General features: G+C 38.9%; 2 protein-coding genes across 2 annotated transcripts; both read right to left on the bottom strand.

Annotated features, from left to right (window-relative positions):
• Positions 1-5,778: 5,778 nt before the first annotated feature.
• Positions 5,779-6,858, bottom strand: hoxa13b (homeobox A13b). Its single transcript, XM_068570200.1, has 2 exons — positions 6,225-6,858; positions 5,779-6,017 (listed from the first exon to the last, which is right to left on the bottom strand). The coding sequence occupies exons 1-2, from the start codon at positions 6,856-6,858 to the stop codon at positions 5,779-5,781; spliced, it is 873 nt and encodes a 290-aa protein (XP_068426301.1).
• A 3,532-nt stretch (positions 6,859-10,390) lies between these two features.
• Positions 10,391-17,420, bottom strand: hibadhb (3-hydroxyisobutyrate dehydrogenase b). Its single transcript, XM_068569875.1, has 8 exons — positions 17,340-17,420; positions 16,281-16,441; positions 16,073-16,182; positions 15,865-15,986; positions 12,109-12,242; positions 11,949-12,025; positions 11,706-11,862; positions 10,391-11,084 (listed from the first exon to the last, which is right to left on the bottom strand). The coding sequence occupies exons 1-8, from the start codon at positions 17,407-17,409 to the stop codon at positions 10,926-10,928; spliced, it is 990 nt and encodes a 329-aa protein (XP_068425976.1). The 5' UTR covers positions 17,410-17,420; the 3' UTR covers positions 10,391-10,925.
• Between the last annotated feature and the right edge of the window lie 921 nt (positions 17,421-18,341).

The raw sequence follows: 18,341 nt of genomic DNA on the forward strand, positions 1-18,341 counted from the left end.
ATTTAGTCCGAATCCAGTTTTCATACATCAAAGCCTGTGAATGTGTCATGTGCAGGGAAGCATTAGGAAACGGTGCAACCCAGGTGGTTTGGTGTTTGACTTCCACGGTGAGTTGTTGCTGTTGAACTGGCGATTAAAATGGTTTTACGTGATGAACTTGACGACAATTCCCATTTTATTCCACTGTGAATGATTCAGCCACTCGTGCGCAGCGCCGGCCTTCAGGTCAGGGCTGCACGAGAGGGCCAGTGTGTCACATTAAAGCTCTTTTAACAACAGTTTGCAAACTATTTCAACCTCACTTAATTAAGACTGATGGGGTTAACACGGTGTAGCCCCCAGCCAGTATGCACATGCGCACTAATGTAGGTGCCAACGTTTTCATTGATATACATACATATATAATATATACATATATGCATATATTATATATATATGTGAAAACGGTATCACCTATATTAATGTGAATAGTGTGCGTGTATATATATATATATATATATATATATATATATATATATATATATATACATATTCATATGCATATATATATATATATATATATATATATATATATATATATATGTATACACACACATATAAATATATACTATATATGTGTATGTGTGTGTGTGTGTGTGTGTGTGTGTGTGTGTGTGTGTGTGTGTGTGTGTGTGTGTGTGTGTGTGCACATGCACACAACGTTTATATATGCACACAACGTTTTCATGAATATTATCCACTTTAACCCATCCTAATAATTTAGGCCAATAAAACTTGAATTCAGAATGTCTCTCATGATGGTTATATACATTATTAAATAAAAAAAACACAGTTAGTTAAGCTGCTTGAAGTGGAGACGCCTCGAAAGCTTCATAACGTCATAAAGTTGGAGGGATCGATAACAACAAAAACAGCCTGCAGCTCAAGACCTCAGAGGAATAAACATATGATATGTATTTCAGTGCAGCAAATGTAAAAACATTGAGAGCGGTCACTGTGTGCGGATGTGGCTCTTCGGAGGCCGCTGAAGGGGATTTTATAAATAAAAGCATGTTTTTTTTTTGGTTACTCTAAATGTTCCTTCGACACTTTAGGAGAGCTGTGGTTAAACTTATGCCTGATGCCTGCTGCCCCTCCTGAGGCATTCCACAAGGGGCCATTTTATAATGTTTAGGTAAAATGTGCCGCATAAGATTTACATTGTAAAGGCCCGATCTGCTATATTTGTGCTAAATAAACAGACTGCAGGTCGCCTATATTTATGTAGCCCAATTTAAGAATTTATGAGCTTGCAACTGATGAAAAAAATGCATTTTATTTAAATGTATTTCAATATTGGTGAGCATTGCTGATGTAAAGAAAAAAGCCTCAAAGTCCTATTCATTTGAATCCAGTTTGTCTATATTAAAGGAGATAAATCATAAACAGCAGGCTTTGAGGTGGCGGGAGACTGAATTTACGTGTTGGATCAAGGTTATGCCTTAAAGAAAGAAAAAAAGTTTTGTTGACATTTTAATATGATGATTTGAACAATTTAATGCTGCAAACTGATTTATTATCCAAAATAAAGTTTTTATCCCCACGACTTTAACTGTAATAGCTGCAACTTTATTAGCAAAAATCATCATGAAGACAACATATTTATTGTCTAATGAATGAAAAAGAATTGTAAGACTCGGACACACACGAGTCCATGAGGTTGATTGACAATTGGCTGTTTGTATGAGTTGAGAAACTATTTTCCATAAATCATCTTCAAATCCATAATCTGCTCCAAATTATTAAAAGGTAACTGGTGGATTATGAGAAGAGAAATACATTCATAACAACACTGATATATAATATAAACATTTGTTCACACAACAGATACCATAACACTAAAATAATGTAACGTTTGAAGCGATAAAGGTGTAAAGGAGGTTTGAGCAGAAGATGATGGAGTGTGACAGCACCCAAAGGGGCGGGGGCTTGTCCGGAAGTAGTGGACGGATGGGGCGTTTACAGCGGAAGCTACTGTGAAACACAACGACTTACTAAACTAATAACATTTTCAATATTTACACATTTAAACATTAATCCACGAATGTCGAGCTGTCAATCAGATGTGGGGAGATTGCAAAAGGCAGCAGGTCTAATATTTACCACATGAATCAAACTTCCTGTCTGACAACTATGTTGTAATATTGATGAATGCAGTTTTATTTTATCATATCCTGCAAACATGTAAACACTGAAAATGCAATGCTGCAGTAGCCAGAGACAAACATCCAGCATGTTTGATTTATTTAGTTTTGTTTGGCAAATATTTGGAATTTCAACTCAGTTAAATCCCCCAAAAAGTATTTTCGTCTGAAGTTCATTGTACAACGGTCAACTCCACACACACACACACACACACACACAGAGAGAGAGAGAGAGAGAGAGAGAGAGAGAGAGAGAGAGAGAGAGAGAGAGAGAGAGAGAGAGAGAGAGAGAGAGAGAGAGAGAGACATGTTGTTTGTGTTGTTAAAACAATGCTGGTTGTGTTTCCCCTGTGCAGTGTTTATGTTTGTGTCTCTTCAGAGTTTCGATGTGCTGTTTTTGGCGCACAGATAGTTCACTGTATATACATATATACATATATATATATATATATATATATATATATATATATATATATATATATATATATATATATATATATATATATATATATATATATATATCACTGTATATACATATATATATATATATATATATATATATATATATATATATATATATATATATATATATATATATATATATATAAGCTATATGCATGTCATTACCCTTGATTATACCTGAATGTCTTCCAGCTTCCATTTTGTATTGTTTAAGTTATTATTTTGCAATTTAGATGTTTTTTGACATTTAGGTTTTGATTCATTTGTGGTCTTGTCGTTCCTGTTTCACTCACAAATAAAGAGTAGTGTGTATCGTTCATGAGAACACGATGGCTTATTCATTTGTAATAATTTGGTTATAATATTTAAACACAGCGCAGATTTCTAAGACATTTTAGCACAAACACACACCATGGATTAATACAAAAGCTTACTTCATGTAATTTAATTTCAATAAACAGGTAAACAATCTCTTCTTACTAATCTTCACTTTAACTTAACTTTCAGTTTTAAAGACCGATGACGTCAGTGATATCAGTCAGTTCTGTTTAAGGCCCGTTTAAATAAATAAAGTCTTTGTTACTGTGTTGTTGTTATTTGTACTTTAATAGGTTGTTTTTTTAATGGAAAGGTTTCCATTCCAGTTTTCACTACGAGATTCAGATGTTATATTATAATATTTGGCTATGATAAGTGCTCCTAAACTGTCGATTCAGTGGCACCATATAAAGAGTGGCACGCGCTTCAGTCCTGCATACGGGGCTTTTTGGAGGGGCTGCATTAATGTGTTTGGCTGTTAGGGGGAGCAATGAGACAGCTCAGCAGCGGGGACAGAGACGGGATCCAAGAGGACTCTCTTCTCTCAACAAGGACATGAACAACACGAGACCATCACGGGAACTGATCAAAGAGGAAATAATATACATCTTCTTTCTAAAATGATTCGCATCTGCCCCATCACCAGTCCTGCTCGTGTGCTCGTGAGCAATACAACGAACCTGCCTTATGGTGTTAGAATAATTGGACCGTTTTGACGTCATTGCATTACGCTGGTTCTTTAATGTTTTAATTTGAGAGCAAAAAAGGGAATATTTTTTCCACTGTTTTGTTTTAATTGGTTCTGATAAGTATGTCAATGAATCGATGTGATAATGTCATCATGTTGAACTAATAATACAATCATTATAATAATTAAAGATACGTCTAATAGCAATGCTGACAACACACGTAACGAGTTGTGCCTTATAGCAGTTGTTTGGAGTGGGGACTAGCAGGCCGGTTCATCAGCTCTACACATGTTTATTGGTTTTAACAAAACGATTTTCACTCGGAAACTTTTGGTTTCGAAATAATATTCTTTAACCCGAAATGAAAACATGAAACCTGGAGAACACGTCACGTCAAAACATAAAAACAGACCTCAACTTTAACACTTTTTTCCGATTCAGTGTCGATTAATGAACAAGAACATAAATTTAATGTTTAAAAATTGCAACAAAAAAGGTGCAAGTTTGCACGTGCACGTAAGAAAATAATCGGAACATGTGAACATGTAAACGGAGAGATTTCATTTTTCAGGGATTTTCATTTTCAATTTCGAACAAATTATGTCAATACGAAAGAATAATTAGTTTACAATTAGCTGTGTAACAAACATATATCATTACAATTATAATAAGTCATTATTATTATGGGCTTTGGGGCTGAGTCATGACGAAAAAGCTTTATCTAGATTTTGTCAAATGTTGCTGATGTCCTTTTCTGCATAGCTCTAAACATATTTGTATATTAAATCTCAACAATATATATTTTATTGAAGAAATAAAGTTTAGCATCCTGACCTCAATTGATAAAGTTTAAATATGATCGGCAAATATGTATGAATAATTTCCCACACACGCTTCTATGGAGAGGCAATGGGCAGAAGCTGTGTTGACTAAGCTCTGCCACTAGATGGCGACATAAACTCGCAGAGACTCTGCGCTCCTGCCGGCCTGTTGCCCTCTGCTCTCATCAGGGTTGATAAAGCCTGGATCCATCAGCATCCAGGCCCCAAAATATGAATGAAAATGACAAGCTCACGCTGCGTCTCTCAAACATTTATTGTCAAAAAACTTTGGCTATTGCAGTCAAAAAAAGGGGGAATAGATAGTTGCATTCAGATAGTATTTACATGTTTAAATATGCTTACATTTGCAGTACTCTTTTTGACTGACAGACGGGAAAAGCAAAGGTCAGTCTGTTGACAGTAAAGTTATTCTCAGCAAAACCCTGTGTTTAGAAAAAGAAAAAAAAAGACAGTGACATGGACAAAGTGTGTAACACACCTATTGAAATGCGAGTTTAACATTGTGTAACGTTTAAATCAGATACTGCTGGTTGACCCATCGAGAGGCCTATTATCAATGGGAAGGCATCGAATGTAGTGAGTTTATTTGTTTATTTAAATACCTGAATTGGGAAGTGTTGTAGGCCGCTATTGCGCCTCCGAGAACTAGTGTGTGTGTGTGTGTGTGTGTGTGTGTGTGTGTGTGTGTGTGTGTGTGTGTGTGTGTATGTATATATATATATATATATATATATATATATATATATATATATATATATATATATATATATATATATATATATATATAATTTTCTAAAATGGTTTGGTTTTGGTTATTTCATTATTTTTTTGTTCTATTTTGCCTGTTAGCATTGTGAAGACGGAACTGCACGTGCCCGTTTAGCCCTATTTGTTTACCCTGATGTCTAAATACGATAGTTATTGTAAAAAAAAAAAAAAAAAGAAAGAAAGAAATATCCCAGTCTTCCTTTCTGGATTGGATTAAGTGGAATAAAAGCGCAGGGTTGCTCAGAGTGTCTCTCGACTGTCGTATTGTCTGGTGAATATTTTAAGGAGACCAGGCGTCCCTCGCAGAATCAGGTCAACATGGTGGAACCCATTTCCGATCTTCTGTCAACAGGCCGCACCGACTGGTTCCAATTAAAAAGTGAGGAAGGAAAAGTGTAGGTCAGAATAGAGCCGCTCTGGCGACAAAGAACCCGTTCATAATGTAATAAATTATAGCGCAGCTTTTTTTTATATATAGATGAAGGTCCGTCACCTCCTGCTTCAGTACCTCCAGAGCTAACTGGAGCTCTTGAATTTAGTGACCACCTTCTTCTCTTTTACGCGCCGGTTCTGAAACCAGATTGTCACTTGTCTCTCTGTCAGATTAGTCTGCGCGGATATCCTCCTCCTTTTGTCCTTGGTGATGAATTTATTGGCGGAGTACTCCCTTTCCAGTTCTTTGAGCTGCACCTTGGTGTATGGCACGCGCTTCTTCCTCCCGCGGCGGACAGAGCTGTCTCCCCCAGATATAGTGTCTGAAAAACCAGAAGAATCACATTTGAATCTGCTCGTGTGCATCAGAGAGGAAACGAAAATATGTGTGCATCTTCTCTATTTCATCTTCTTCTTTCAAGCACGCAAACAGAGAAATAAAAGCAACATTGCATGCAACTATTTTTGGAAAGTCAATGTGTAATATTTGTGTGTGTATAAATGTCTTCATAAAAGAAGGAAAAAGATACCTTGTAACGAGGATTTCCACAGAGGGTTTGACTGCGGCTGCTCCTTGGTGCAGTAAACCTGACCACTCCAACCATTGGTGATGGCCCATGGCTGGTAGGGCTCCATGGGCAGCATGGACTCGTGCCTGGGCTCAGATGGAGCACTCAGCGCAGGCACCACAGGGACGTCCAAGTAGCTGGGCTGGTAGGGACCAGAGGAATAGCCCTGATAAAACGCGAACTCCTTCGCCCTGGTGGAGAACTCCTCGCCAGAGACAGACGAGTCCATGTATTTATCGCCATAACCAGAGGGCTGCGCGCACGCCTTGACGCTGCCGTGTGACATCCTACACGGGTAATAACTGCTGCCAAAATATCCATAAGGCAAAGATGCATTGGGCGAGCTCTGGGTGGCGGAACAGGGGCTGCATTGTTTGCCAGGCTCCCCCATGCCAGAGACTGGCACCTCACTCGCAGCGTAGGTGGTGCTCGGAGCCAGCGAGGTCGGATGCGCTAACAAATTCCTGCACTGGTTTGCAGCAAAATTGCCTCCTGTAAATCCTTCCATGTTCTTGCTTCTGTCCTCCAAGCCGTTGTCGTAGAGAAACATCACCGGGTCAATCCAGTGCGAGTGGAGGAGTAATGAAGCGGTCATAGCATGCCCTACATCGAGACGACTAACTCTTTTTCAAAATCCCTCCTCGACTGAATAGAGACAAGGACTCGGTGCAGAGTAACTATACCAACACGCCTGAGTCCATAAAGATCGCGAGGTTATTGGCCCGGGCCAAACACGTGATATGCAAAGGAGATGATAAACATCCAGACGTCAGATAGTGCAGATCAAGCTGTATACTTAGATGTACATGTCCATGGTTTTACGCGAATAAGCACTAACGGAATATTTTTCTTAACATCGAGATCAACTGAGTGGAACTTTGATGCAGAGTCAATCTTGTCTGTCATTAAGTGCGAGCAAAACACACGTATTTGATGGATTGTGTAGGCTATACAAGGCGTAACAAAACTACATGATGTATGTATATTTTTTATGGCGGATCGGCGCGTAATTACGCGTGCCATTTCGTTTTTACAAGTCTTTCCTCTACGAGTAGAGATTATTTCAGATTGATTTAAAATGATTGTATGGTTTCATGTCTAAAGATTGAAGTTTTCTTTGGCACATTCATTCAAAAGGTGCAGACTTTTACTAAGTGTATCATGTTTTTAAATGATCTGACTTTTAAGGATGATGCATGCATTGTTTCAAGGAAAATAAATACAGATCGATGTGCGTATGGATACATTTAAAACGCATAACGACATTAATAAATGTGAATCATTCTTGCATTTGGCACCGCGACGTGGAGACGTACACCAACTTAGTGTCCACCCAAATACCAAAAGCATGCCACTTTTGGCTGCACTCTTCCACATGAGGGTTATAGACGCGGCTAGAGGCCAAGGTCAAGTTGAAAGTTGCAGTCTGGCCAAACAGGCTCTACGTGCCAGGAAGCAGAGAGGAAACACGCTGAAAGCCGAAGAGGAGACTCAAACTCAAACAAACTTCGGTCTTTATTTTTAATAGACACGTTTTAAAAACGTGGTCTCTTCTTTAATTAATCCTATCATACTTTAGCGATGAAAAAAAAAACTATTGGCATTAAATGGTCAAAATAAAAGCTCAAAATGATTTCTTTTATCCTGGCGGGAAAAAAAGGTGATTTGTAAGATACACTGATCTTCTCCGTGCCTTTGTTTCTATTCATGCGTAAAACACCTCTACATCCGGGCTCTTGTGTTCCGAAGATAAAACTCTTGCTTTGGGTCACAAATACAAACACATTCTTCCCGAGTTTGTTGTGCAAGAATAAGAACAAAACGGAAAAGATGTTGCCTATATATGGCACTAAAACATTCAGCTGTAAATGTGACTGCACTGAAAAAGTTACGATTAGTGTCCAACTAAATACTGTTTTAACTTCCACAGTATTTGTATTACTTTTCTAATGCGAGACCACAGACGCGGAGAAATGTAAACCCACCTACAGCTGAGTACCTTTTTATTTTTAATAGAGTTTTCCCACCTTTTGAGGCTGTAAATCTTTATGGGCCAAGTTCATAGCTTGTAGGCAAGAGGTCTACATTTCAGGCTAAAAAAAGCATAATGTTTTATGTTAGTGAAATAGTTTCTGGTCGGATTTTTGTTTTGGTTGCATCGTTGTGAAAACGGAGCGATGATACTAATCGGCTTTCATATTTAAAGCACTTCGGGTATAGAATATTGCTTATGTTTGCTTTAATTTAGCAGGAAAGGGATTATGAAAAAGTGAGTGTTGGCTGGAATCATCTCGGCCCAAATTCAGCCACGTTGTTCTCCCATTAGAGGCTCTGCCTCAACGTACAGCAGCTGGGAGGAAGGCACGAGCCAGTTAGAGGAAACCAGGATCCATGTTGCAAGAGGGCGAGGAGTTCGATTACATGTAATGGTCATTTCAATATGCGCGCGCACACACATACGATCATTATTTGCGAACATGCAAATGAAAAAAAACTTAAATAAAGATACATCTTGTTAGTTTACATCCTAGGAGAAGGTAGTATTAGTAACGGTGGCTAAGGACGCAGCTAACGAACACACAGTAACACACAAATATAATGTCAAGTCAAAGTCTGAACGTTGACGCAAAGTTACAACTAAAACACGACAATTTGTAAAGTTTGAATTATATAAAATAACATTGCTTAACCCATTGTAATCAAATGAACCAAAATAAAAGCTACATCCAAGTACGACGCATACAAGTCAATTAGTTGTTGAGTATTTTGACAATTTTGACTTGCACGGGGAGTCAAATTATTTATTTTTGACAATATAGCACACACTGTAGGCTTTGCACTATTAAAACAACTCTGACAAAATACCAGTAGTCATTGCGTTCAATGCAACATTTAAAATACAATACAATACAAAAACAAACTTGGCTGGAATTTAAATAATTGTTTAAACAATTTGGACTTTGATAAACAACGTGAAAAGTACTAATCAGCTCAGTATGCAACATTACACCCCCATTTTGTTTTAGGAGTCAGGTCAAACGAACCGGTCAACAAAATGCATGGAACGAAATACTGACGCTCCTGTGCAACAAATAATAATACTATTCTCTATTAACAAGGAGTTTAAGAACAAAAACAAATAGACTGAATGCAAAGCCTATTAAAACGTGTTGAAGAAGCTATTGAGTACGAGGAGTGACGTGGAGCAGCAGCAGATGATGTCAGGCTGTGTGTGTGTGTGTGTGTGTGTGTGTGTGTGTGTGTGTGTCAGTCTGCTGGAGGCCTGAGACCAAAGTGCTGCTCTGTTTGCAGCACCTATCAAGTAGATGGCAACACAGCTCTCAGCCTCCAGTGCTTAATGGACTTTTTATGGGTTTGTCTTGTGATCGCGTGACCTCTGGCTCTGCGGCCCCTCAGCGGCTCTTGGCGAACTAGATCAGAAGCATGCCGCCCTCCTGGGCTCGCCGAGATGGGACAGAAAAGAGGTGCACGGCCCAAAAATATCGAAGCTGCGTGACGCGTCGCTCGGTCACAACTTTGTCTCATAATTATAGGCAATATGGAACAAAACATATTCGAATAGTAATTAGAGGGGAATTTGTGTTGGACTATTTAGTTATAGATGTAATTGATGGAACAACGTGCACACGCGTTTTGGCCCAGTTTGCCTGCGCGGTGCTCCGCATCCCGCCGACCTTTGTTGTCCGCTCCATCGGGACGACTGGATCAGACCCGCGAGGCAAACTGGGACATTTGGGGTGTACGCGTCAGAGACACGAGGAGAACATGCTGCGGTGCGTGTCCACGTAGAAGTCTTTTAGAATTTACATCATCGTTTTCATCGCGATAATTAGTATTCTTCGTTCTCAGTGTGTGAGGTTTGGCTGCATGTGCATGAACGTTGGAGGAATACATTCATAGTAAAGCACAGTGTCCAGGTCCAGCTCTTCCCCTTGAATCAGGGACTTATTTAAAAAATGTTGTTACTAAAACAAATCAGCATAAATCACTAGGTAATGTGGGCCTTCAAGTTGTTTGATACAAATGTTATTACTTTATATATTGAATGCAGAAATGACAAATGGATGACATTTTCAAAAAAAAAGGTGGTAAATACATTGTTCACAGAGTTTAAGACATTGTGCCTTTATTTCGTCACAGGATATGATATTAAAGCTCTTACCCCAAAGTAACATTTCCATTGTCATGAAACGTAACCCAGTAAAAAGAAAAAAACGGCAAAATAAAGAAATTATCACAAACAGACAATAGATAAATATGTGGATCCTAAACCATGTTTGCAGTTACACTTCTGACAAACTAACAAGCTAACATCTTAAGAAAGATTCCCACCGGACCCGAAGAAGAAGATCTGCCACTGCTATTAATCTTTTGGATCCACTGGATATCTTCCGACAGTTCACTTGCTTCTAAAAAACCGAAAGGAGTGCTGCATTTAAAAGTAGGCTCACAACATGATTTCCAATAGGAGAAAAGTGCTCACATGACCCATCACGCTGTGTTGGAGCTCTCTTGTTTTCATGTCTTTCACAACTGTGAAAAAAGAAAGTCCTCGGGGCGAAATGCACCCCAACTAAACTATGTTAGTCCCGTGCAGGGCCAGGCCTGGCCAGGCTGTGGACGGGGGGGTGGAGGCTGAAATTACTGGCCCTCCTCCTCACGCAGGAACTGGAATACGGAGGAGAAATCTTTATTGGCATAACCGCGTGCGCACATCATACGGTAGATCTGATGGGATAAGGAGCCGAGTGGGACAGGAGTCTTCGTGTTGGTGGCCGTGTCCTGTGCGAGGCCTAGATCCTGAAAAAGAAAACATATGTTAGAAAAACCAACGAAGCTGAAAATTAAATTCTAAACCAAAACCACCAGTCCCCCACCGCAGAGAATTTCTGTTATAATATGTTCCTGATTGCCTTTAAAAATGAGACGTAAACTACTGCAGAGGAGTTCACTGCATCATTTTAAATGATGTGATCTAAGAAATACAGCCAACTCCCAAACACTGTCACTTAAATCCATGTTGCGTTCAAGGCTACAACACAGAAATGACTTTCTGGCATCCAACCGACAACTGTCTAGCTGATCGATGTATAAAGTGCTGCAGGAATTCTGGTTCATTTTTTAACTTCCGGTTCCCTCGTCTCAAGGTCAAAATGATTTTATGGTTAACTTCAACACAAGCCTAAGAGATTTATATAATGTGTTGAAATAAAACTTTTAGCTTGGCTGTATAAAATACATCAAATAACGCATTATTTCTCCCCACTAATAACAGGCTAATAAACCATTACAGCCACAGAATGCTTTATGTTCTCATATTCGTGATGACATGGTGAACGTGTAAACCTAAAGATGAAATTATTTCAGAAACACTAATGCGCAAACTGTAGTTCAGAGATCAGCAGAGGTCATTAAACTGACCTTCGCCATCAGCTGGGTGCCGAAGCCTCCCTGGTAGTTATTCCCGGATGGGACTCCCTCCATGACTCCGGGCACAGGGTTGTAGGTGTCACTGGACCAGCAGCGACCTGAACTCATGTTCAGGATCTTGGCCAACAGTTTAGGATCAAGACCAAGTCTGAGTGAAGACAAAGTCCAGGTTATTTACGCAAAATGTTTTGATGTTGCGTCTGTGGTTACGATTTATGCAGCGTTATTGGTCACCTGATACCCAAGTTCATGGTCTCTGAAGTCCCGATCATTCCAATGGCTAGAAGCATGTTGTTACAGATCTTTGCAGCCTGTAACATGATGGCAGTACATTATAAATTCCATCACATCAACACTACGTTAATACTAGTATTGATAGTTCCCGGGGACCTACCTGTCCAGTTCCAACCTGACCGCAGTATACCACATTGGATCCCATGCAGGTGAGCAGTTCTTGGGCTGCAGTAAATTCCTGCTCTGCACCTCCGACCATAAAAGTCAGTTTACCCGAACTGGCGGCACCCACACCTAGGGACGCAAAATTGTGCTTACAAATGAACCATGTGCAAGCAGATGATGGTTGTATATAGATATTTCTAAAAAGGATCATCAGCTGAAACACAGTCAAAAAAAAGAAAATTGAAAGCAATAATATGAATGTGCTAAAAATATAGCAGGTGTTTTCAAGTAACTGAAAAAGCAGCAACCATCGCTAATGATACGTCTGGCAAAATGTGACAGAAAAAAAAATTAATAATTCTTTCGACACCACTGAAGTTATTCGTGAAACTACATCTTAAAAAAAAAAAGAAAAAAAAAAAAGGTCCAATCCAATCCTCCATCAAGTGTTTTGTTGTCAGACAGTCGTCGTATGATATGGATCCATATATTTATCTCAGTATACTCTTCATAACCCTGATTAACAAAACCCTCTTTGAAACATCAAGATGCAGTTCACCCAGAACAGTTTGAGTGAGGTGGGAAAGAAACTGGGACACGTTTAAGAGTCTTTGTTTCCATCTCTCGTCAGCTCTGCACTATTTACTCTAATAAATGAATAAAATGCAAAATAAAAAAAGGGGTTAGGCATAGCCAAACATAAATATGGACATCCTTCTGGAGTGGAAAAAGATGAATAGGTTTTCATTAGAAGTTTAGAACTAGGACCAACTCACTAGAAAATGTAGGGAGCCAAATAATCAAAACTGAATTACAATGTGCCTCACAAAAAATAAACATGAAAACTATTGCATGTAAAGGTTAAATTTAACATAAGAATATTAGAATAGCAATGTGAACGATTTTAGCCATTTAGGAGTTCTCGGCAAGTGTGTGAAAGTATGTCATTAATTAAAGATTTGGACGAGGACAACAAACTATGTAGCCTGCAAGTAAGTCCAGTCAGTCGTTTTTTGAATTCATTTGCACATTTGACGGTGCAGTCGGGTTCACATGGGGTTAAAAGCTCAGTAATATACAATAACCAGGTGCAAGCCACATGGGTGCCAAGAAATTAACCAACATAGTCTTCTAATTAATCCTAAAGTTTACAGGAAGCCAATGGAGAGAAGCCAAGGTGGGTGTTACATTACGTTTCCCCCTCCCAGGTCCTGGTGAGCAGTCTGCCAGCAGCAGTCGCTCTAACTTGAATCTAGAACTGTGCGGCCACAGTTACAACTGTTAAGCTGAGAAATAGCAAAAGCATAGGTAATGGATTAAAACATTTTCTACAGAAAACATTAGAAAGAAAACAAAGTATTAGCAACTGAGATGTCTGCCCTTCTCTAACAATATTACAGAGTTTGGTTGAAATACCGAAGGTGTCAGAAAGGTTTCTCGAGCAGAAGCATTGGTTTCATGTGCAATAGCTAAAACTTCACAGATGCATGTCAAATAGAACTATTGAGGCACGGTGGAGCTAACAAACACCTAACGGGTAGAAATTGTGTCAAACATAATGAATGTGTTGCTCAGGAAGACTCACGAGAAAACCAAGTAGTCCCTTACAGGAAATGGACACACAAGTAATTTCCATCTGAATATACATTTCCCTTCTTTACCACCAGTTAACCAGTCTCAGTTCTGTCATTTCAGACCTCTATACTCCAGGCTTTGGTACAGTAAACACTCTAGTCTGTGGAAAATGGAAGATCACCCTTATCTCATCTGGTTCTTACATTTTTTTCACACATCACACATGCCGACTCAATTATGTCCATGTGTGCTTTTATGTTCAAACTTTTACCACACTGGAATAAACAGTCACTATCGTGCCACTGTACTTCTCCCGATTTCTGTCTGACTACTAAAGATGTATAAAAAGTTTAATTAACATGATATATCAAAGTATGACGTACACTTCAGTTTGCAATAGTTAAACTGCTGGCACCACACACACAAGTTCAAGGCAGAGAGTTGGACAACTTTAATCCATGTGCACTACCACAGGAAGGAAGTGTATAAATCATTACTAATCTTTAGGGGCAGGCTATAAAAATCGAGCAAAATCAATTTAAAGAAAGTGGCTGTCTTGACGTTGAGGAGGCCAAGTTCAAACAAACTGTTTTCTGTGTGGACCCCCAAGAAAGTCTGAGCGCTCACGCGCAACAGTGTGGAACATTTTTGGCAGGCAGAAGCTGCTCCTCGCCCTCTTCAGGGTTCAGGGTAATGTTTTGTTTCAGTTGGGCAAGTGGGTCAGAAAAAGCTACTTGCACAGTAAATTCTTATTTTCCCCTAGACAAATAATTTGATTTATTAGTGGTTATAAGATAACAAAGGCCAAAGTAAATAGTCATTTTGGATCTTTATTTAAGTGAAATGATCTGGAGTTTCACTCACATCCTCTAAACCCCAACTAAACCTTGGTTCCTGCTTCAGTTCAGAAACTTTGTTGTTACCCGTCGCCAATTTCTTGCGAGCCTGATCTGTACTGCGGATGTGCAACTCAACAGAAATGAAGCGAGATGGCTCTCACTACTTAGCTACTTGCATCAAGCTCCAGAAAAAGAAGAAAAAAAAAAATAACTCAATCAAACAAATAAGCGCTTAACTGTCAAATGTCTGTTCACTGTTCAACTTGATGAAATTTTGAAAAGGCAGCTTGTGAACATGTTGGAAAAAAAAAAGAAAAAAAAAAAACATACACTGCAACTCTGTAATGACACAAAATAGTTGTTGAAACTAACTTTCCATATGAAGTAGAGCTACAATTGATCGTTGGTCGACCAAGTAACAGAAAATAAATCTGCAGCTGATAATTGATTAATCGTGTAAGTAACGTTTTTTTAAATACAACATCCCTAGTTGCAGCTTTACATTACATTAATGTAAAGAGGAATGGTACACAGTCAACTCGCCAACGTAAATTTCACTCAATTGAAAAGAAATACTCAAAAATGTACATTTGATCCCAGTCTAAATAGAGTCAAATCTACTCTTCCCTCACATAATAATTCAGAGTATGTTTTACTCTATTTAGTGTTTATATTTAACCCTACATGATAAAAATGTACTACAATTGGATTCAAGTCTTTATAGATTTGGATTCAAGTCCCTTCAGCTCGTTCTACCGTATCGCGAGAAGTTTATTGGCGGCGGAAATGGAACTTAAGGAACCGTGGTGGTCGTGTTCACACTGTTTTACTCCAATAGATTTTATTCTGCTCCTATTCTACTGGCTAGCGCTACTAATTACACTCCAATATGGTCAAATGTGACTTCTTTAGGAGGCAAATTGTAGTAATGCCGGAAAAATTACTCCCTCGTTATTATCTGTAGATAAGTTATGTTCTCAAAAAGTTTTAAAGTATATCTTCAGCTACCAGTTTATTAAAACAGTTTTTGCACACCTATTTATTACAGTGAGGGTTGACGTGATATTAGAACAACTCTGTACAACGCAATACAGTTTTGAGCTCTGAAATAGCCTACAAAGTGACTATGAAGTTGAATCAAACTCCTCTCTAAAATATTTTGAACCCAAATCAAACATTATTACCTTTGTAAAGAGGTATTTATTGCAGGCTCTGTGTATTAGGCTAGACTTTTTCTTTTGCGAGGTGAAGACCAGCTGATAACCGAGCATATGAAGTTTGAGATATTGAAATAGATAATACACCTATATTTAAAAAAAAAGAAGTGTAAAACGTACCTCCTGAAACAGGTGCATCCATAAAAACTGCCCCCATCTTCTCAGCAGCAGTAGCCATCTCTTTTGAAACCGCTGGGTCGATGGTGCTGGAGTCAATGAGCAGGGAGCCTTTCTTCACCTTTCTGTTGAGAAAAGTACGCAATTAAGACTCCAACTAAATTATCGGTTATTTATCACATATTGAAAGAGAAACCAATGTTAAGCCTACTTCAGAATGCCATTGGGTCCAGTGTACACATCTCTGACATTGGGACTCGAGGGGAGCATGGTGATAATGCGGTCCGCTTTATCTGCCACCTCAGCAGGATTATCCACAATCTGAGAACACACACAAAAAAAACCACATTGTAAAAAGAGAACAAACTGGCAAAAACTGTACAAGTATGAAAAAAAGCTTGTGTACATTTCACACTCACCTGAGCGCCCAGCTCTTGCAGTTCCTTGCAGGACTCTGGGAACACATCAGTAGCGATGACTGGGTATCCGTGCTTCAGCAGGTTCTTTGCCATTGGGTTTCCCATGTTGCCCAGACCAACGAAGCCCACCTGTGTCTTCGAGGCCATAGACCGAGATGAGACTGAAACAGAACACCAAAATGGATCAATAGTACGACGCGGTATCCTTGGTTCATAGAACAAAAAACACCGGTCTGTTTGTAATTAGTTAAGATGCCTCTATTTCCCCCCCAAACACTGCGTGTGCAATATCTAGGATTGTTTGTATTATTTTGTCAATAACAAAAATCCAAGTGATGCAACTCTTGTTGAGTTGTTCATGCAGGTCGTTTGTGTATTCGCCCTTCAGTACCAAAGTCATCTAATGGCGCCAAGCATTTTCAATATTTACTTTGTGTTCGTTGATAACAAAACATTCTTGTAAGAGACAATCAAGCTAATATCATTTAAAGTTCAAATAAATAATTTCATCTTCAACCAAGATATATATCATGTGAGGTTGCTTTACTACCATTTGGTACCACATTGCATAGAGTATGATTCTTGGGTTGTCCCTAAGAAGCTATTCAGTTTAAATGGCTACAAAGAGCCCCTTCGTCCGTCTCCACACGAATTGACAGGACACAGTGCACAGTGACTAACATTACATAAGGTGACGAGACGGGACACAGTAGGACAATACGATTTCCACCCTTCAGCGTTGTGAAAGGTTGCAAGACGGGCACGAGCCGTGAGCACAAAGCTCCGTCACGCGACATACCGTCATTGAGACAGAAAAGTGACTCATTCACCACTAAATTGTGAACTGTAGCCACTGAAGCAGCAGTTAAACCCAATCCAGCGAACACGCACTCAAACTTATCTTACAATGAGCATGTCACGCTAAAGTAGCGCTTCTGTGACACACACAGACAAACACACGCAGAACGAGAGAGAGTGTCATGAAGTAACAACCACATCGTCCAAAGTGCGCGCGGGGACGCAAATGACGCTAACACGATTTAAGTTTGTGCTCCTTACCGAGTGCAAAGTCAACATGCTTGCAACACTTTCCACCCAGGAACCGAGCCCCTCTCAACACAGCGGCCATGCTTCTTTTCTCTTGACCTTACGTGTGACGTAACAGTTACAGTACGCACGTTAATGGCGTTTCCCGCGTCCAATCAGAGAGGAGACATGCGCAGCACGGCCTCCCAAATGGTCACACATCCAGCCACTGAGCTGCAGGGGCGGGGCTGGACTACATGCGCGTTTTTGCATCAACGAATTGATTTGGTACATTTATTTTGTGCATATTTATGATTTCATAATGATCTACAATGTGTGTGTGTGTGTGTGTGTGTGTGTGTGTGTGTGTGTGTGTGTGTGTGTGTGTGTGTGTGTGTGTATATATATATATATATATATAGCAGCTATATATTTCATATTTGCTGCAAATATAGGTACTGATTTAACGTTTTTTATGCATTGTTCAATGGGTTTTATTTCCCATCATATGTTATTCATTCATAGACTGTATGTATGTATCCTGTATTAATCACATTTGAATCTTATGATTACCAAGTCTGCTTTACTTTCCATCTTATTTTACATAAATTAGTACATTCTATTCCAGTTTTAATGTTAATTTTATTTAAATTTTCACTCTTTGCAGAGTGCTTTGTACAACATTGCTTGTATAAAAGGTGCTCTACAAATTAAGTGTATTATTTATAATTTTGTAAAACTCTCAAGCTTACTGAAAGAGGTTATTCATATCTAAAGTCATATCCACGGAGGTGGGAGAACTAGTACTACCACAGTGTAAGAATGCATCATATGTATATGTTAATATTTAACTGAAACTAACTTTTGAAACAAAATAATTCAGGAAAAAATACAAAATAGTAAAGTAGCGTGTATAATCAGAATCAGAATCAGCCATGTGCGTGGAATTTGACTCCGGTTACATGTTGCTTTCGTCATACATATCTGATATATAAAATAAATATAAATAAATATTTTAAAAAAAGATATTAAAAA

Source organism: Clinocottus analis, unplaced genomic scaffold (genome assembly GCF_023055335.1).
Source record: "Clinocottus analis isolate CAN_PGR_092001 unplaced genomic scaffold, fCliAna1.0.p SCAF_9, whole genome shotgun sequence".
Lineage (NCBI taxonomy): Eukaryota > Metazoa > Chordata > Actinopteri > Perciformes > Cottidae > Clinocottus > Clinocottus analis.